This window comes from Panthera leo, chromosome D2 (genome assembly GCF_018350215.1).
Source record: "Panthera leo isolate Ple1 chromosome D2, P.leo_Ple1_pat1.1, whole genome shotgun sequence".
In the NCBI taxonomy this organism is placed as follows: Eukaryota; Metazoa; Chordata; class Mammalia; order Carnivora; family Felidae; genus Panthera; species Panthera leo.
In genome coordinates, this window is record NC_056689.1 from 70,126,902 (window position 1) to 70,147,216 (window position 20,315).

The 20,315-nt window shown below is 48.3% G+C and overlaps 2 protein-coding genes across 10 annotated transcripts in view; one reads left to right on the forward strand and one right to left on the reverse strand.

The window, feature by feature from the left end:
• LOC122202521 (nebulin related anchoring protein) overlaps window positions 1-1,681 on the reverse strand; it is a 76,974-nt gene extending 75,293 nt beyond the window's left edge. For all 7 annotated transcript variants that reach the window (XM_042908928.1, XM_042908927.1, XM_042908925.1 and 4 more), the window contains exons 1-2: window positions 1,312-1,681; window positions 442-550 (exon numbers count right to left, since the gene is read on the reverse strand). The gene's annotated coding sequence lies outside the window, so the exon portion shown is untranslated. The remainder of the gene's footprint in view (window positions 1-441; window positions 551-1,311) is intronic.
• A 147-nt stretch (window positions 1,682-1,828) lies between these two features.
• Window positions 1,829-20,315, forward strand: part of CASP7 (caspase 7) — a 29,876-nt gene continuing 11,389 nt past the window's right edge. The window contains exons 1-2 of one of the 3 annotated variants that reach the window (XM_042908946.1): window positions 1,829-1,924; window positions 6,829-6,938. In XM_042908946.1, the coding sequence (XP_042764880.1) occupies window positions 6,829-6,938 (110 nt within the window). In that variant the 5' untranslated portion in view covers window positions 1,829-1,924. Of the gene's footprint in view, window positions 1,925-2,482; window positions 2,571-3,430; window positions 4,723-6,828; window positions 6,939-20,315 lie in introns of those variants that run through there. The other 2 variants (XM_042908945.1, XM_042908947.1) reach the window with 2 other exon arrangements.

The following is a 20,315-nucleotide window of genomic DNA, read 5'->3' on the forward strand; positions in this document are numbered from 1 at the left end:
AGGGCCGAAGGGACCAGTCCAGGAGCACCCAGGAGTCTAGCCCTGGGGAAACCATTTGAGTAATGGAGTTTGGGGACTTTTCTGGAAGGAGGAGGAAGACTTCCATGCCAATCATATGAGTATGGAAAGGAAGCAGAAGACAATGGCATGGGCCAAGGCTGGAGAGACACAAGAAATACAGTTAGAACGTCACTTGGATCTAAAGTCTCAGTAAAACTATTGTAGAGGGAAAAGTTCAAAATTATTTCTTCTCTTCCATATCTCCATCATTTTACTTGTTAATACTGGGAAAATCCAGCCTCAGAGCAATATCTTTGGGGTTCCCCATGCCAGCCCACACTAAAGAACTGAAAAAAGAAAGTTTTCCTTCAAACCATCTTTCTTAGCCAGCAATGAATTCCTACGTGCAATACAAATATACATTTGCATGATATAACTTACGGTAGAGACTTCTTGAGGATGGAAAATTCATTATTTTTCTAGGCAACCTGATCCTGGTTCTGCCGCTAGGAAGGGTGTGCAAAACTCCTCTGAGCCTCAGATTCTTTATCTATAAAATGAGCAGAGGGAGGAGTAGTTAAGGTCCCTTCCAAATCTAACATTGTGTTTCACTCTATCTCCTGAATAACCTGCAAAAAACTTAAATTTATAAATTAAATTAGAAAGCAACCAATTTTCCTTACTGGTAGTTTTCATTTCTCAAAGGATTCACAACCGAATTCCTTTAAAAAAGCAAATTATCTTAGTGCCTATAAGGACTTAGTTTATCCCCAACATTTTAGAAACATGGCTGTTATATAAACTGCCTTAGCCTGTTCGGGCTGCTGTAACAACATACTACAGACTGAATAGCTTATAAACAGCAGAACTTATTTCACCCGGTCCTGGAGGCTAGAAGTCCAAGATCACGGTGCCGGCATGATGGGGTTCTCCCGAGACCCCCTCTTTGGGGATGCAGTCTGCAACTTCCGTCTGTGTCCTCACCGGGTGGAAGGGACTAGAAAGCTCTGTCAGGCCTTTTTTTTTATAAGGGCACTAATCCCACTCACCAGGGTTCCACCCTCAAGACTTATGCACTTCCCAAAATCATACCCAACTTCTAATACCATCACGCTGAGCATCGAGCTCCAACATTCGACCATGGGGGCCGTGGGCACAAATTTCCAGCCTATATAACACAGCCATATTGGAAACAGTGTGACTGTTTAAAACATTCGGGAATTCGGGATTTTTGCAGCAGTTAGTAAATTACAGCCATGCCCTGACACTTACCTGGAGCCAGTCCTTCCTAGACCAAGAAAGCGTCCTTACCTGGTGAGATTCTAGAGACGGTTACTTGAGTCTCGGGCCCAGGGTAAAGCCAGCAAACAAAACGACAAGATGTGGTTCTTGCCTGATCTCACGCCACGACGGTTTCCTTTCACTCAAGGTGGTTGAAAGTTCTTCAAAAGCAATTATTTCTGGCACAGGTAGAAGTGTAACTTCTCATACATGCACACCTCAGTGTGACCCGTTAATTAGTCGCTTCCCTGAGCGGGCTTGGAGACAGAGGCACAGGAGGCGCCGGCTGGAGGCCCAAGGGTGAAGAGGCCAGCGTGTGTGTTGCGCGTGTGCATCCGCGCACGTGTGCGGGGCGCAGGGGCAGGAGTGAGGTGGGATCCGGGAGAGCGCACGGTCCCTCCCACGTTCGACTAAGTCACGGCCACATCCCCGGTGGCTGACACTTGGGGGCGCTCAGTAAATCGAGCAGGACAGATTCTGGCACTAACTTCAGACCAGTTCTCCGAGTTAGGAGACGGAGCTCATCCACGACGACGGAGCGGAGTTCGGGTCCTACCGCCCCCCGCGCGAACCGAGACGCCCCAGCGAGTGGAAGCCCATCGGCGACCCCAGGGCTGGTCCCAGGAGCCCCGCCCCGGAGAAGGTAGCTCCAGCTGCTGCGGGCGCCCGGCACCCAATCCCCGGGGTGGGCACGCCACCAGCACGGACTGGGGTCGGGGGGGCCCGGCTGGGGAAGAGCCCTCTGGCTGTGGGAACCGGGTCCCCTAACCGGTGCGGAGACCCGAAGGGAGGTGCAGACGGGGGACAGCAGCGGCAGGAGGGGAGAACCCCTGGCGAGCGCCCGACCCTCGAGCGCCGCTAAGTCCGCCGGGCGCGCTCTTCAGGGTGTGCGGCTGCCGTTCCGCGCGCGCCCCGTTGGCCGAGCGCGCTCCCGGGTCCCTTGGAGCGCTCCCGGGGACTGTGAGCGCGGCGTCGGGATCGCAGAGCTGCCTGCGAACTTTATCCGGCAAGTTCTAGGGGTGCGCGGGCAACTTTGCACGGGCGCCTTTCCCCCGGGCGGTGAACGCGGACAGCGTGCGGACCCGGCCACCAGTTTTGCAGAGGGCGCCCTCCAGGGGCGGTGCGCGCCTGCTGCGCGGGCAGCAGGCGTCGCCCGCTGTCCGGCCTGCCCGGGGCTGCCCCGCGCGACTCCGCCCCCTGCCACGCCGGGGCTTTTACTTTCGCTTTCGTTTGGGCGGCCTCAGACCCTCAGCGCCGAGGGACCGCGACGGACGCCGCGCAGGGGCCTGGTAACTTCCGCCCCCGCCCCCGCTTGCGCCCCTCCCGCCCGCGTGCGCTCCTTCCCCCCCTCCACAACCGCCCTCCCACCTGGCCCTGCTCCCCCTCTCATCCCCCCAGCCGGCCCGCAACGAAACTTTGGGGAAAGAAAGGGCCCTCGCGCCCCCCGCCCCCCTCCGGCATCGCCGGCTCGGCTCAGCGCGCCCTCCCTTCCCCGCTAACCAGCTGGGACTGCCGGGCAGTTCGGGCTGTTCGGGATTTGGAAAAAGGGGGCGTGGATTGAGACGCGAAGGAGGGGATCGATCTCTCGCAAGGCAGGCAGTGAGCGCTCGGGTGTCTGACCGCCCTGGGCGCCAGTCCCCGCGTCCCTGTTTGTCAGCTGTGGGCCTCGGTCCTCCCTGTGCCTGTCTGTTAAATGGGATCGGTGGTGACCGCGGGCTGACGGTTGCTGCCAGGCTGTAAGGAGGTGACAGGCGCACAGCCCCTCCGTCGGAGCTCAGTGCGTTGGAGCTATCGTCGTCCTGGCTGGGGCCCCTGGTACTGAGCTCTTGAAGGTCTCTTGAGGAAGTGAAAAAAAGGCAGGCTGCAGGTCACCTTGCTACCGTTCACCGTTGTAGTCAAGTTTAGCGTTTATGGGGCAGTAAAATCGCTTGTGGGTTATTCTGTGTGGGTCATTTCTAGGCCATTTCGCCTGAACTCTTGCTCTGGCAGGCTACGTGGCCCTGTCCTTTGTTTACTTACAGGTTATTTCCTCCTTTCGGGGGCTACAGCCTGAGCCCTTACAAAGGGGATGAACACAAGAAAATAACAGTAGGCCTGCCCTCTCCAGGCACAGCAGAGGTGAGATAGGCCTGGATTTTCTTGGGTAGGCTGTGGAAATCCAAGCCTTGGCCTGACTGAAATGATGTGGCCAGGATTAGGCACCTCACTTGGTCAGCACCCTTATTCTGGGTGAACTTGAGTTCACCCAGAAATCAAGCCTAGCCTCATAGGAGTAAGACAGTCGTTGAATGTTTCCTGTCCCTCTGCGCAGCGTTCAGCATCAACCCAGCAAGATGCTGTAGGTTTCAGGCTGAAGACCCTTCTGGCCTAATGTTTGGAGGGAAAACTCTGGGAGGCCTCCCACGGCTGATCCGTGGACATAAGCCTGAATTTTATGCCTCTGTAGTCAAGTCCAAAGTCCCCTCCACGTGGCTGGGAAGGACAAGCAGTTTAAGCCGCACCCCTGCTTTGACGGAATAGGTCAAGGGTTTACTGAGTGTGCAGTTCCCCTCTGCCTGCAGCACCCCCCGGCCTTGTACCCTCTGGGCTTCCCCTTCTCAGACCTCAGGTCAGATATCTCCTCCCCTGAGAACCTTCCCGAATTCCTCTGAAGCCCAGTCGGGTCCCCCGGGATGGCCACAGATTGTTGGTCCGCATGGCACTCACGACAATCGCAGCTTGACATTTGTGCCCTCCTTTTATCAAAGTTTGTCCCCCATCAAGGCAGCACCAGGTCAGTTTGCTCCCAGCAGTGTCCCCAGCTCCTAGCACACGGCCTGGTGCGTTAGGCTCCCAGTAAGTATTCGAGGAGGAGCTGCCCCAACTCTTCCCAGCACCCCCAACACCATCAGAGCAAAAGTCTGGCTTTCTTAGGAGCTGTTTTGCTTAGGTTTGTCCTTTTTTAAAAAAAAAATTGGTCATGTTGTTTTATCATGATACATCCTAGATTCAGCCTTGAAGACTAGCATTAGCAAAAGGCTCAAGGCTTAATTACCACATGTTGAAGGTAGTGTCTTCTTCTGACGGCTCTTGGATAACTTTAACTTGCTAACTTTACAAAGTATTTCTGTGCTTTGCTGACAACAATCCACACTGAAAAGTAACTAAGTGTATGTAAAGGAGATGAGATAAAATTATCGAGCGTTTCTGCGTGCCTGGATTCATGCTTATCTCCTTTGGGAATGGGGTCATCTCTGTTTTCAAGAAACATTTTGCACCCTAATCTGAACGCTCTAACCGCCCCCCGCTGAACACACAATGCACGTTGCTGGCGATGGTGGAGGGTTGATGAGGTGTTGAGAAACAAGATGGCCTCCTGACTTCCCACAGTCATGGTAGAGAGCTCGTGTGGGACCCTCCCTCCCTCTCCATTCTCTCCTTACTGCCCAGCTCACCCCTCAGGTAAGCTGCAAGGGGACGTGATAATACTACTCAGAACTCCTCACAGCCACTGGGTCAGCACTCTGCCATCTTGGATGCCTCCCTTCCCTCAAGCTCGGTTCCTTCTCCCCACCTCCAGAAGCCGTTACTTGTGCTCTGGGGCACAGTGTGTTGTGTCCAGTGGATGCCTTCTTGTTTTCTGACTGAGTGAAAACATCCCTGGGCGGGCCTAACAGAAATGCAGGCCTGCATCTGCGCACCCACTCTGTGCAATTGCTCGGAGACTGAGACCAGCAGAAATTAGACTCTGGAGAGGGTTTCCTTTGTTACTGAAAGCCGAGCCCTTCACGGGGAAGGAAACAGGACTGGATGTAGGAAAAACGGCTTTAGTACAGGCTCTACTAAAACTCTCTTCTAACCGGCCATATCACTTTTAGCGGATTCTCTTCCCTTGGGACATTTGTTTCTTCCAGCTTTCCGTTCAGTTAATATTTCTGTCGTAGGCACCTTTTGTGTGTTGGGCGCTTCTGCCGTGATGAACTTAGAATTGTGTTTGAGCTACAAATAAGCAGAGTGAAAATGAAAAAAAAAAAGACAAAGAGAACAGGGGTGGGGGGAACTGATGAGATAGGTGTAATCAAGGAGGACCTCCCTGTGGAGGTGCCATTTAAGCTGAATTCTGAAGATTGATTATTAGCCCGCTGGACAAAGGTGTCATGTCCAGCAGATGTATGAGTGGTGACTTCCAGAAAGAGAGAACTATGAGCCCTGACAGAACCTGAAATGAGCATAATATGTTTAAGGATGCTGGGAGGCTGCATGGTATGATGGTAACGGGGGGTGTGCTCTGGGTGGGGTGCATGCTGCTGCCTTCAGATCCAAGTCCTGCTCTTTACTCGTAATATAACCTGGGACAAGCTATCTACCTGTTTCTAACCTCACCTTTCTCATCTGTCAAAAAGCAGTGATCATAGGAATGGTCCGACAGCATTGTTGAAAGTATTAAATAAGATAATGCTTACAAAGCAATTAGTACAAGCAAATAATAAGTCAGTTTCTATTCTTATTGTTGTTTTCACGTCTTAAAGTAGAGGGAGCGGTAGGTTAGTAAGAGATCCCACTTTTTTAAAATAAAGAACCAGGTAGGAAATATTTTAGGCTTTTCAGGCCGTATGGTCTCTGTCGCAATTGCTCAACTCTGGTTGTGGCAGGAAAGCAGCCATAGGCAATATGTTAACAAATGGGTATGCCTGTATTAACAATAAAACTTTATTTACAAAAACAAGTGGTAGGCCGGAGTTTGCCAACTCCAATACTAGATCATAAAGGGTCTTAAAACCCAAGGAGGTGGGTTTAGATTTGAACTGTTGGATCATAGGGATCTCTTGAAGATTCTGGAAGAGGAAAATAATAGGATGGAAATCTATCTATTTTGGTAGACCCGCCGAAAACCGTCTGACACAGAGAGCTTTTGCTTTTTGCAGGTTGCTAATGTTTTCGAACGGGGTTCAAGCGATGCCAGGCAAAGCTTGAGCACCTTGTCACCTGTCAGGAATGTAGAGGGAGTTTCCTGTTACAGACCTTCCACAGCTTCTCTTACTGGGGGATCCTTTAACAAAATCAGGGACGCCAGATCAGAAGCTCCCTGAGGGCACAGCTTTTGTTCTCTTTGCTGCTGCCTCCTCCCTCTCTGGAACAATGCCTCAAATAGAGTTGGCACTCGAGCATTTAACTGCATGGTTGGTGCAGGAGCCTTGGAGCCTAAACGTGCAAGACTGCTCATCTCCAGGCTTAGTCAAAAACCGCAAACCTAGGGGCGCCTGGGTGGCTCATTTGGTTAAGCCTCTGACTCTTGATCTTGGCTCAGGTCATGATCCCACAGTTTTGTGAGTTCGAGCCCTGCCTTGGGCTCTGCGCCGACAGTGGAGAGCCTGCTTGGGATTTCCTCTCTCTCTCTCTCTCCCTGCCCCTCCCTGGCTCCCACTGTCTCTGTCTTTCTCAAAATAAATAAATTAAAGAAAAATCTTAGAAAAAAACCCTGTATCATCTAATGAGTGCTACTTAAAAAGATCATGAGGCCAGTGATGCGCTAGATACCAAGGTTCTGGTTTTTTTTCTTCCTTCCAGATGGCAGACGATCAGGGCTGTGGCGTGGAGCAAGCAGCTGGGGACTCAGCAAGCAGAGATGCAGTTGATGCTAAGCCAGACCGGTCTTCCTTTGTGCCATCACTCTTCAGGTACGTTTCCTGGGCTAAAGGGGGGCCCCGGGCCCCTCCAGCCTGCCATGCCTCAGCCATCTCCACACACGCCTGGGGAGAGGGACATTCAGGGCAGGAGGTCCGTGCTGCGCGTGGAAGATTTGCACAGAACCCTGACAGCTGTGTGTGACAACATTCGGGTTCCGGCGTGCACTTCCTGTCTCTGGGGGCAAGCCCAGAGGTGGGGGAAACCAAACTGGCGGGGAGGGGGGAGGTCTCCGGCTCCGCAGCTGTGCATCTGGGTGGCACCTGCCCAGGAGGGAGGGGCTGTCCGCATCAGAGGTGATTTGCAGGCAGCCTCCTTTGGGGCAGAGCCTGGGTTGCTGCTGCCCTTTGGGACCAGGTTTGGCTGCCAGGCAGAATCCGGGGGCATGGGACAGGAGGTTCTAGGGTAGCCCTCCATTGAAGGAAGCATGCCGTCTGCTGATTCTCACCTTGTCGTTTCTTGAGTCCACTTCTAAATTTCCAGATCTTGGCATTTAATAATAATAATAACAACAACTTAATTTATTACGTTCTCGTGTGCTAGCTCAGTATGGCACGCCGTCCTCCTAATCCCCGGAGATAGTTCTATCGTTATCACCATTTAATAGGCAGGGAAACTGAGGCACACAGACGTTTACCAGCTTGCCTCTTTGATGACAGTTAATAAATGTCGGAGGGGCGCCTGGGTGGCTCCGTTGGTTAAGCATCCGACTCTGGATTCCGGCTCAGGTTGTAACCTCACGGTTTGTGAGTTCAAGCCCCGCGTTGGGGTTCTGTGCTGACAGTGCAGAGCCCGCATGGGATTCTTTCTCTCTCTCTTTCTCTCTCGCTGTCTCTCAAAAATAAATAAACATTTTTTTAAATTAAAAAAAAGTAAATGGTGGAGCTGAGATGAGAACGTACATGGTACCACCACCACCCAATAGCTCTCCTGTGCTCTCCATTTAAAAGTAGGAATGCAGGGACCCAGAGGGGCCCCTCACCTCCCCTCACCCTTGGCCATGGGGCGGCAGGCAACAGGGCTTCCTCGCAAGAAGCCGGAGGGCACTGTGGGTCAGAAGCATCAGACTTTTCGGCGTCTCCTAAGTCGAGCCCCACCTGGGAGGGACGGTGACAGAGATCAAAGTTGAGGTTAGGGAGTGCTCCCAAGCAGTGCTCAGGAGGGGAAGAGCCGGTGATGAGGGGCAGCCTGGCTCCCTCCAAACAATCCCAGAGAAACCCTTGGGTCACGCCATCCCGGACAGGACTCGGAAAAGTGAGAAGACCTCCACATCCTGGACCTGAGTTCCTTTGGCCTTGGTGGCCATTTAGGGTCAAGGATACCTCATGAAATGAGCAGAACATGCAGCTGCAACTCCTGAGAACTTTCGAAAGCCATAAGGTCAGTTGATCCAGTACGAGCCCTTTAGAACAGTGGCCAGCAAATGTTTCGTTCACAGAGCTGCAAAATAACGTTCTAAAATGACACATGCACACACATACTTTTGTTGTTGTTGTTTGTTTTTTACATTTATTTTTGAGAAACAGAGTGAGACAAAGAGTGAGCAGGGGAGGGGCAGAGAGAGAAGGAGACACAGAATCCGAAGCACGCTCCAGTCTCTGAGCTGGCAGCACAGAGCCTGACGTGGGGCTCGAACCCGCGAACTGTGAGATCATGACCTGAGCTGAAGTCGGACCCTCAGCCGACTGAGCCACCCAGGCGCCCCTATCTGCACACACATATTTTAAGGTGACCTATAAATTTCTTGGCAAATAGGTGCAAAGGACGTGAGAATACTTCAGTTTTTCCAAGTCTCTGAGTCTTTAGGTTAAGCAGGTTGCCTGTCGGTGACAGAGAAACAGAAACTGTAATGTTCATTTCAGAAGTCTTAGTAAAGCCTTGTGGTATACTTCCCAGAAATTATGAAACCCAGCGGTATGTTGTAAATACTGACATTTGAAAATCACTTCTTTAAATGTATTCAGTGGATTCTGAATCCACAGTACTTTTATAACCACGTTTCTCCCTTAAAAATGTACACGAGCAAGCTGTCTTCAACAGCTGGAATTTTTGTTGTTTCTTTTTCCCCGGAACTCTTGTTTTTTCGCTTTATTTCCCCCCACAGTATTTTATTTTGCTGTCATAGATTTAGTTGCTTGAATGATCTCCCCATCATGCATCTCTGTAACCTAAAGGTGTGCATCTATGCGTATGCATAAAGTTTTTCAAAATTTAAAAAAAGTTTTTTTTTTTTGAGAGAGAGAGAGACAGAGTGCAAGTGGGGGAGGGGCAGAGCGAGAGGGGGACCCAGAATCCGAAGCAGGCTCCAGGCTCTGAGCTGTCAGCGCAGAGCCCAACCTGGGGCTCGAACTCACAAACCGTGAGAACATGACCCAAGTCAAAGTTGGACACTTAACCGACCGAGCCACCCAGGCGCCCCTATGTATGCATAAATTTTAAGACATTTTTCCAGGTATCATGAGTATTACAAGAAATTTCTGCTATGTTAAGTTACTGATAATTTCTCCGAGACTAAGTTACTGTCTTGACTCTTAATTAATTCACAGTTGATCCAAACAAATGTTGGTAAGTCATTAGCACTATTAAATCATTTTTCATCAAGATAATTGTTAAATAGAAATTGCATTTAAATTGCAACTTACAATGGGAAAGCGGGCTTTTCAAAAGCTAGCTTATGCATACGTGGATAAATGAGAGCCATTGCCAGAATAAGGAAGCATTCAGTATCACCTCTTTTGCCTGTTTGTCATTTTTAGAGGTAGAAGCGCTAAGAAACCATGAATAAGTACGTGGGATGGCAACAGTTTTGTGATAATAATTGTCACTTAATTCTTTGAATTCCTTCTAAGTTCTGTGCCAAAAAATGACAAATCAATTAGGTCCTTCAATTGTATCGAAAATAATTACAAATTACTTGACTTACAAAAGGGTTTGTTATTCTGCCCTTAGAAACATTGATTTTTTTCCGTTAATGGGAAGTATGCTCAAAAGGCTTTACCAAAACTTCTCAAAAAACTGTTAATTAAGCCTGTTCCTCTTTAGTTGGAGGCAAATTGTTTAACCCAAAATATTCCCAACAGAGATAAGATAATTAAAGTAGCGATGATGAACATTTGTCAGTATCCTTTTTTTTTTTGGTAAAAAGCTTTTAAACTGTCTGCTTTTTAAGATATTTCATGGTTAAGACCTTAGAGCTGCGAATGTAGCTCATTCACTTACGTCAAATGTCTGCTGTATATTCTAGTTGACAAAACCAGTCCTTCTTGCCAAACTAATCTGCCACACCAGATTTACTTTCAACCAATAAAGGTCTGATACCATTTCCAGTTCAGCAAATGTGTTATAAGGCATCCCTGTGACAACCATCTTGTTTCTAGTTCTTAGAGGATGGATGCACGGATGGATGGATGGATGGATGGATGGATGGATAGATGAATGGAAGAAAGGAAGGTTGGATGGATGGATGTAGGGTGGGGAGGGAGGGAAGGAAAGAGGAAGGAAAGGGCACAAAGAAAGCCGGATGCTGTGTTCACTTCTCTCAGTGTTTATTTGCTTTGCTGTCACAGAACTCTAGCTCAAAAGTGATAGTGTCTTTGGAAATAATCAGGAAGTGAAAAAGGCAAAGTCATTATTTAAGAGCCACAACGTTCCCTTTCCATTCTATGTTTATTTTTATTCAGTGTATTTTGTAAACATATCATCGAATTTGGAACAGCCCAGGGTGGCCCCAAACAGCCCCATTTCTAACGCCATCCTTCACCCTTATTAGACTCTTGTGTAAATAGGAAGCCCATTACCATGCCTGATTCAAAGAGACCCACAGATACTTATATTTGAATTGTCTATTAGATGATGTGGAGGTTTTGACACCATCTAAGAATCAGGGTGGATGAGAATTCTGCTCTTCTTTTACTTGGTGGGAGATGGGAAACAGGGGAGGCAGTATCTCAGGCAAACCAGTTTTCGGAAAAATACACATGCAAGTTGAGGATCTGATCATGAACTTCCTTAAAATATCCTATGTCTGCACCCCTTGGAAGGTCTTTGAGTGCCCTGTTTGAACACCTCTGCCTTAAGATGCATCATTTTACGGAAGAGACATGGTCTGTGATATTGGGGTTTTTTTACCCCCTTAAGTCCTTTGGAAAGGTCAGTAAGCTCAGGTAATTTTCTGTATTATAGTTCGCTACCTTTTTATAGCATGGCTGGTGTTGACATCAAGCTTCATTTATCAAAATAAACAATTATCCTTGCAAAATATTTGAATTCAATTCCATTTTCCAATCAAATATTTGAATTAAAGTAAATGGGCAGGGGCCAGACTTTAGAAGGGTTTGTCTGTCAGTCATATTAAGGATTTGGAATCCTAAAGAACAAGGAAGTCATGGAAAAGTTTAAGTAGAGTGACTTGATCAACCATACCTACCAAAAAAAAAAAAGTGCCAGAGCAGCAGAGCTGCAGTGCGGGGCAGGGCCTGAAGGGGGTGCTGTTGCAAATTCTCTGGGCGAGAATGGGAGCGAAACACCAGCCCAATACGACAGGTGGAGCCTTCGCCTTTGGCCCCAGATGTGCCAGGGGTGCAGAGAGGTAGAAGCAGCGAGACTTTGTGACCAAGAGGGCTGAAGAGCTGAAGAGGGGAGAGGCGAGGAGGAAAGTGGCACCTGGACCCCAGGGAATAGCTGAAGTCATATAGTGACCCCTGAGCTGTCTGGCTAGGAAAGGGGTGACGAAATCCATTATTTCTAACAGAAAAACCGGTGTTTGCCACCTTCCATTGCTTCCCTGAACATTTCTGCTGCCTTGGCCCTGCTGCCCGAGAGCGCAGGATGGATTTGGGTGGTGCCAGGGACTTGGCATGTGATGGGACCAGACCCTAAGTGCAACTCCAGACAGTGGGATTTGCCGCAAAGAGCAGGTGTCCACTGTCACACCTGACTGGTCAGCACCCTATACTTTCACTTCTGTTACTTAAGATTCTAAAGGGGAGTTGTTTATTCTGCTGAATTTAATTCATTGGGGTGACCTGAAAATGGCAGAGCAAAGGGTCCACCTCCACGGAGTGAGGGACGCTATGCCACAGGTCCGACGTGTGAGCGCATCAACCACTGCGCTGGAGTGCTCCCCGCAGCTGATGGTGGGCACCCTACCCAGACTGTCCTGTCCCCAGCTCCCTTCTCGGGGCGTCAGAATTGCTATCAGGTGGCACCTCTTGCCCCTCTCTAATTGAGGACACGTGCCCTCCCCTGGAGACCTCAAGGATTCTGGGAAACAGGTCTCCTTTTTCCCCCCAAAGCTTGGGAGGATTCCGTGGCCCCAGGTAGTGCTAAGCTCTCAGACTTGTCTTGGCTTTTTCGCCTCACTGTCACTAGATGGCGCCACAGCCTCGTTTTATTTCCATTCCATTGGACCCTGAGTAAACCCAACTGCTCTTTAACTTAATTTTTTTTTTTAAAACAAGAATGCATTTAAATGTTTTCTTATTTCCCAATTATTGAAGAACGGTTGGAAAACATAGGAAACCTCAAAGGAAAGACATGCAAGATATTAACTTAAAATTAGTAAAAGTGTTTTAATTAGTTAAAATTAGTAGAAGTAAAAACAAAAAAGGAGAAATCGGTATGTGCACAGCCTGCATTCATTTTGAGCCATTGTTTAAGGAACAAGGCCTAAAGTCATCTGCGAACTTACAGAGGGATTCTTCTTGAAGTAAAGGTAACCCAAGCACCTGGCACAGGTTACCAGCCATCCGTGTTAGCAGTGTGGTCCCTGCCCTGAATGTAAACTCAGGTTCTTTTAGAATGTCTAGGCATGGCTACAGAAAATGGCTAATGGCTGAGAATAGCTAATTGCTGAATTGTAGTATGTTAGGAACTATGGGAGGAGGAGGGAGAGCCAGAGGAGTTGGAAGTTGAGTTATCAGGGCCCAGGAAGAGCCCCAGCGACAGTGATGGTCAGGCCAAGCTACAAAGCACACAGATTCTTAGAAAGTGAGTGGAGGCCCACATCTGGTGGCACCACACCGGGAGCCATCGAGGGTACGAGGCCAGGCCCCACCCAGCAGCCTCACACATGTCCTCTTGCAGGCATACCTCAGCTCTGAAATCAGAGGCTTAGTTCTGCTCAAGGTCAGCATTAAGGGAAATAAAAGACAAAGGAGCAAACAGATTTCATGCACTGAGATTTCCCCCGGGCCCTGGTGGAGCCTTTGTGTCCCTGCAAAGAGGTTTGCTTATCCTTCCGTTTACCAGGTGAAGGGGGCAGGAGAAAAGCCTCATTCTTGAAACTTGATAAATCCCCTGTTTTTGAGACGCTGGTTCAGATCCCATGGACTTTGTCTTCCATATCATCTTCGTGCTCTGCCCTGTGTGCTCTTCGAGTGTATTTAATGGATGCCACAGGGTTATCATTCTTTTTCCTGCATTGCAACTTGGGTTTCTCCACCAGTTAAGTGTTATACGTAAACAGATCCCTGTAAAAAAATGTGTGTTATTTGTATAATTATAAGAAAGATCCTGGTGGCCTGTCTTTTCATTTGGAGGGGAGGGTGTTTCAGAAGAAGCAATGCTTTGGAATTAACAGAGCAAAGATAGCAGACCTTAACTCATTCCGAAGAATATGTTAAGCAAAAGCCATTCGATCATACCCACTGATTAAGAGAGGCCAGGTCTGGGCCCCCTAAAAGAAAGAGAATGGTAAAATATACCCAGGGAGTTCACCTTTCAATAAAGGAAGTCTTCGAATTCATACTACAGAATACTGGATGCCTGTCTCCGAAATTTGTACATAGACCATACTAACGATTTAATGCTGTAATAAATCTAGAAGCAGTGATGATTCTTAAAATGGCAACAATGGAGGCGTGAAGGTGGACATCCCAGGTTCTGGTTCTGGCCTTGCCTCCCAATCACTAGTTGAGGTACCAGCAAGTCCTTTGACCTCTTTGAACCTCAGTTTCTGTGTCTGCGTAATAGGTATATGAATACCTGTCCACTGGATTGCTTATGAGAATTGAATACAGTAACTGTCAGCTTACTGAACTGCCTGATGAGGAAGAAACTGTACATGATTCCTGACAGGGAAGAAATCATAGAACCGTAACGTTAAAACTGGAAGACGCCTTAAAAATGTGATTTATCCAGCTCCCTCCCATAACAGTCAAGGACGGTTAAGACCAGAGAGGTAAAGTACTTTACCCATAGTCACCCAGCAAGACCAGCACCAAGACCTGGGTCTAACTTGGGGTCCAGCGATCCACCCCATACATCAAGTGCCAGTCACAACTGCAGTGGCGTTGAGCTGGCCAGCCACGTTAATCTACCAGCAGAGCAGGTTTTTTCTTCTACCCAAGTGGGTCAGCAAATTTAATTCTTCGTTGAAATTGCTCCCTTTCTGCCCTGCTTCAGCTGAGGGCTTGGACAGAGTTCCAGCAGGGCTAGCGATGGGCGTTCTGATAGAGGGTCAAGTGCCCATTTCAGGAGCAGAGATCCACACCTCTAAAGCATGGTGACAGGATCTAGAGACTTTGAAGCTTCCCCCACATGCAGAATATCTCCAGTTATTATAGGTTATTGCTCTTCTAGAAGGGAAATCATGAGCTAGCTGTATGGTTAAAAGAAAAAAGTGAAGAAGGGAAGTAAATGATCAGGTTTTCATAGTAATAAAAATGTTAAGACACTATTTGTACAGAATTAAGCCTAGGTGCAGAAAAGTACTATGAAACTTAAGACCTGTTGTTTCTCGGGGGAACACGCGGTCACAAGTAAGAGTTAGTTGTGCAGTGTGGCCTTGCCTGTTCAAACCCTGAGCTTGCTGGGGCTCAGGGTGTTCTGTCTGGCACGCATGTGTAACAGTGGGTTTGTCTGCTGTTCCACAGATGAGGAAGAATGAGGGCTGGGGCACCTGGGTGGCTCAGCGGGTTAAGCATCCCACTCTTGATTTCTGCTTAGGTCATGATCTCACGGTTTGTGAGATCGAGCCCCACCTTGGGTTCTGCACTGACAGCACGGAACCTGCATGGGATTCTCTCTCTCCCTCTCTCTCTCTGTCTCTCTTTTTCTTTCTCAACATAAATAAGCATTAAGAAAAAAGAGAGAGAGGACTGAGTCCTGTTAGCTGTTCTAAATTCTAGAGCCCCCCGCCATCATACAGACAGCAGTTTGAGGCTGTTTCAAGAGAATTCTGTCCTTTATCTCCCTCCTGAATTTTTAAATTCTTTTATCAATTTTTATTGTCAGAGGTCTCTCTGCTTTGTTTTTCAGGGGAGGAGGCAAGTGATGTGGAGAAGTTTGGGGAAGGAATCTTTCCCTCCATAGCCTATTTTAAATAGACTTTGTTTCCCAAAGTAAGCGTATGTTTGCAAATCTGGGTTCCAGAACAGAATGTACGGAGCCAGATTTCTCTCTGCTCACAGACCTGAGCGTGGCCGAGGGTTCGGTTTGCCCAGGATATCAGGTGTTACAGCTCCGCTCTGTCAGTGGCACACCTTTCCCTGGCCGCGACCTTGAACCAGGAAATTGAGAAAAGCATCACTGTGAGCAGTTTGCTTAATAAGGGTGTTGTTTTTACGTGTTCACACTTTCCTCCTTGCATTTGGAGGGGTGAGATGGGGAAGGGTAGTAACTCCTGGATCATTCAATTTGTTCAAGACGATTGAAAAATGATTTATATGCCTCATTTCATTTGACAATTAAGGGCTTTGGCTTGCCTCTGTAGTCTTTTATTATTTGTACGAATGCCTTGCGTGCTTTTATAAGGCGAAAAATAACCTCGAGCATTTGGACTCTGATTCACCACAAACTCCCCTCCGATTTTTGTTCATTTACTTACATGTAATTTTGCCACCTCCTGTAGCTTGGCACTTTGTTGGGTTGCCCACATCTGCACGCTCATCACTTTAAATAGCCGTGTGGTATTTTATTCGACTGAATCTCTGTCTCTTGCTTAGCCATTCCCGTTTCCATGTTTTCACTCTTAAAAATGGTGCCGCTGGCTGCATCTTTGTGGAAGTCTGGGGTATTTTTTTCCCCCACTTCAGATCCCATGCTCCTAGAAAGTCACTTTTTCTCTAGGGAGCTGTCCCGGGGTGGGGAGAATGCAGCCGTGTGGAGCCTGGGCATTTCTGCCGGTCAGCAGAGAAGGGGGAGGCCAGTGTGACTTTCCCAGCCCCAGCGTGAATGGTCCTATGGAAAACTCCAGTGTGCGGTTCACTGCTGATTCAGTCACGGGCCTTCAGGGCCAGGCGGGCTGTGCCAGTCTGCTGTCCCCTGCTGAGCCCCGAGCATGTTGAGTTTTTATTATTACAGAGAAGAAGGAAACCCGCTGCCCAGAGTTGCCGGGCGAAGCCTAGTTCTGATGCACAGGGGGGTCCTTTCGGATGGAGACACGAGGTACCGCCTTCAGTCTTTCCTTTCCTCTCTGCCTTGCTCTGTGCCTTGGTATGTCAGGACTGTCGGGGATACCCGCTGTTAAAATGTTGAAACCATGAATGAATCATCCCAAAAATATTTAGACAAAGCAGCTACGAAAACCAGAGCCCTAGTTCCGAATGGAAGAGCCCTGGGGAAATGTGTGCCTGGTGGTGTGTTTACTTTCCTGCTGATGAATGTCTGCAAACAGATAGAGCTTCTGGGGATCCTATTCATGGAGACGCTTTAGAAAATAAACAGTAGCAGGTTTGCGTGCTTCTATTCCCTTCCAAATATAGAAAGGTATAATTCACATCTCGAGCAGCCGAGGGGATCTGGACGAGGATAAAACCTGTATTTATCCACTCCGGTGATGGGGAAAATTATACTCACGCCCAGAGTAGATTGTAAAAGTTCATTGTGCCTTTTCCGAGGTTTTTTTACTTCTTCGCAAAGTAGGCAGAGTATTTTTGTCCTACAATGGTTTCTGGTACAGGTTGCTATAGGCTCTTCAAGGACATCTTTTTTGTATAAATGACCATCAGGGCTTGGTTGTGATTTTGTGCCTCTTGACTTTGTTGAAATGACTGAGTTGCCCTCGCACTGCAGAATTTGAGGTTCCAAAAAACAGGTCCCTAACCGAAGAAGTTAGGGTAATCTAGTTTCTTCCTGATAATCAATGCTGGCATTGTCTGTGTTCTTAGCAGAGATTTGAGCCTCTCTGAATGTGTCTGGGAAGAGAAGATAATGGTACGTGCTCATACTGGTGAGGAAATGCAATACCAAGAAAAAATAAAAGACGGTTAGGATTAGGAAGCATCGGTATTCGATTGACTGCCCGTTGCATTTTAGTGCACACTTTTGAACAGTTGCTAAGTTCTGCCAGGTTATGGTAGTTATTGCAATCTTGTTTGGCCCTAAGAGCAGTGATTTCATGGCCAGATTTATTTATTTTTTTAATCTGTGGCCAGTTGTGAAACCCAGGAGCTTTTAAAAGGATTTAGAACTTTTAATTCACTGTTCTGGTTTGTCATGAGCCTTGCACTTGTGAGCAAGAATCCTGTGTTTCTTCTCAGCATAGTAATCTTGGCCAAAGTCTTCAGAAAGTGAAAAAGGTCAGGATAAAAGCTAGGTTTATCAGCAGAGAATTAGCGAAGGCAGAGGAGAAGGGGTGTGGTGGGGGGGGAGCGCAGGTAGTTTGGAAAGTGGTAGCATCTGACTTAAATACTGTGGCCAGTTTTTATTTACTATGTCTTTCCCTGCCTCTCATCTATACTTTGCAGAATAAATGGGATAATGATGATGAACAGGCTTTGTAAAGCATAAAACACTATTCAGTGATATTAGTGATGCTTGTTCCTGGTGACTTAGGGAATGTCTGGAGTGGTTCCTCCTCCCCCGTTGGCGAGGTTTGTCAGATTCAGGACAAAGACTGGTTTTCCATTGATCTGGTCCTGGGGTCTCTGTGCCACAGCAATTCCATGCTCTAGGCTCTTCTGCAGAAGTCCTATCAACCCAGGAAAACAAGAATATCCACTTTCAGAAGGTCTTATCTCTGGGGGAGGATCACCAGCTGAAGACGTTTCCAATCTGATAAATGTTAAAAAAAAAAAAAAAAAAAGAAAGAAAGAAAAAGAAAAGTTTCTAATCTGGGTCTTTGAAAGCTTCTTAGCAGCCACCCCCGGGGAGAACCTGGCCCCGCTGAGCTGTGGACTGTTACCATCTCTCTGCGGTGGCTAATTAATTAGCACAGTCTCTTCGGAGCCCTTGAAGCGGCTGCTCCTGTCCGATAGCAGTTGTTTATCTGACGGTCTGCCTGGCTCTAGCAATTGATTTCCAAACAGACAGTAACTCTTTAAGAGCTATTGGCACCGGGATGGCAAAGCTTCCCTCCCCTGACCCTGAGTTACTGCGCCACCAAGGCCACGCAGGGGACCCGCCGAACACTGTGCCAACGAGGGAGAGCAAGGGTGGCGTTGCACACACAGTGGCATTTCCTGGAAGCGTCTCAGTTGCGTTGTCCAAGTAACAGCAGTGTAACATTTCACTTGACTGTCACCCCTAGGAGACCTCGCAGTTTTCACGGAAAGCTGTGGATCACACACACGTGACCCTAAATACGGTCTCGCTGCTGCCGATTGGCACCTTCCCCAGGCCGTGCTTCCCGAGGTGTATCTGGTCCGAGCTTCTGGCCAAGAACCGAGGGTCCCAAAGGCCGTGCCCACACGGAGAGTGATGTCTGAGAGCGGAGGGTGAGCTGGCCCTGGGGACCGCAGTGAGAGCTGAGGGTCCGGGGAGCCCAGGCAGCAGGCAGACAGGCTAGTGCTGAGGCCCTCACATGTCAGAGGCGAGTGGCTCCATGAAGACACCCAGGTCCGGCTCTGATCCTCTAGGTCTAAGCTTGAGGCCCCGGGAATCTGGGTGTTAACAGAGACAAGAAATGTGGGAATAGGAAACTTCGTGTTGGACCTGTGAGTGAATCTGGGCTCTACCCCTGTGTGGCTTTGTGTTCTCAGGCAAGCTAATGTCACGGGGCCAGCGCCTGACAGAGTGGTCGTCAAGAGCACATGAGGTAACGTACACAAGGCAGTGAGCGTTCCAGAATGGTCCTTCTTAGAACTGTGTTTATTACCAGCACGGTTATTGACACGGAGAGGAGGAAAAAGCTCAAAAGGCTAGGGAAGAAAATCACGTGTAAGACCACAGTGAAAAACAGAAACACGGTGTCTCTTTAACAAGTAGCACAAAAAAAGTCCGAATCCAGTAATCTTCAACATAAGCCAAGTAACGGAATCTGTTTGCAGCAGGTGATTTTTAACTACTAAATCATTTTTTTTAATTTTCTTTTTTTATATTTATTTATTTTTGAGAGACAGAGAGAGACAGAGCACAAGTTGGGGGAGGGGCAGAGAGAGAAGGAGACACAGAATCCGAAGCAGACTCCAGGCTCTGAGCCATCCGCACAGAGCCCGACGCGGGGCTCAAACTCACAAACCGTTGAGATCAGGACCTGAGCCGAAGTCGGACGCTTAACCGACTGAGCCACCCGGGCGCCCCGCTACTAAATCATTTTTATTGTAACCTTTTGAATAATTAATTCAGTCACATGTACTAAAAAAGATATATCGTCAAATCCTTCCTCCTTCATGCTGCCCTTGCCCCAGGGCCCCTATTTACACAGGTAACCACTCTTCAGTGATATACAACTACCGTTAGTAATGATAACATTTAGGTACTATTTTCTGCAGGCCAGAAGCTGTTCTGAGTGCTTTTTGAATATCCGCTTGTTTATAAGCCGGGAGGCAGATGTAATTTTGTTCTTTTTACAAACGAGGAATCACAGAGGGGTTAAGCAACTTGCTGATCACTCGGCTCTGTAGTAGAGCCGGGTTTCAGAGCCAGGCAGCCCAGCCCTGGAATTAATGAGTTTACCCATTATGTCACCCTTCAAGAGTCTTTATGCAGGTACAATCGAATGTAAACGTAGATTTTCCCCTCATCTTCCCCTAAAGGGTGGTATACTATTGCCATCGTTTTGTCCCTCTGTTTTCTTTCATACTTAACCTCCACCTTGGAAATGATCCCACGTAGGGACACAGAGAACTTCCTCATTCTTCCCTGCGGTACCGTGTTATTTTGATTAAACACCCTGCCCTTCGCGGTTCGTCCAGGAAGTAGAGGCTGAACTGGATCTTTGTACCTGTCTGCAGGTCGTTATGGGAGGGGCCGACGGGACACATTTGTGTCTTCCAGCCGGGCCTTTCCACAGTTGGAAATAAGAGCCTCGGGGGTGGGGTGGGGTGGGGGAAAGGGAAGAAAACCCACCAGGCCACGAGTGTCTCCAAATAGCCTTAGGGGTCACGCACAAGAGAAGTTCTGCAGTGAAATAACTGTCCTGTGTGGGTAAACATGCAGCAGCTAGGGACTATCCTAAAAGAGTCGCCTCTCAGAAGTCATTTCTCTTC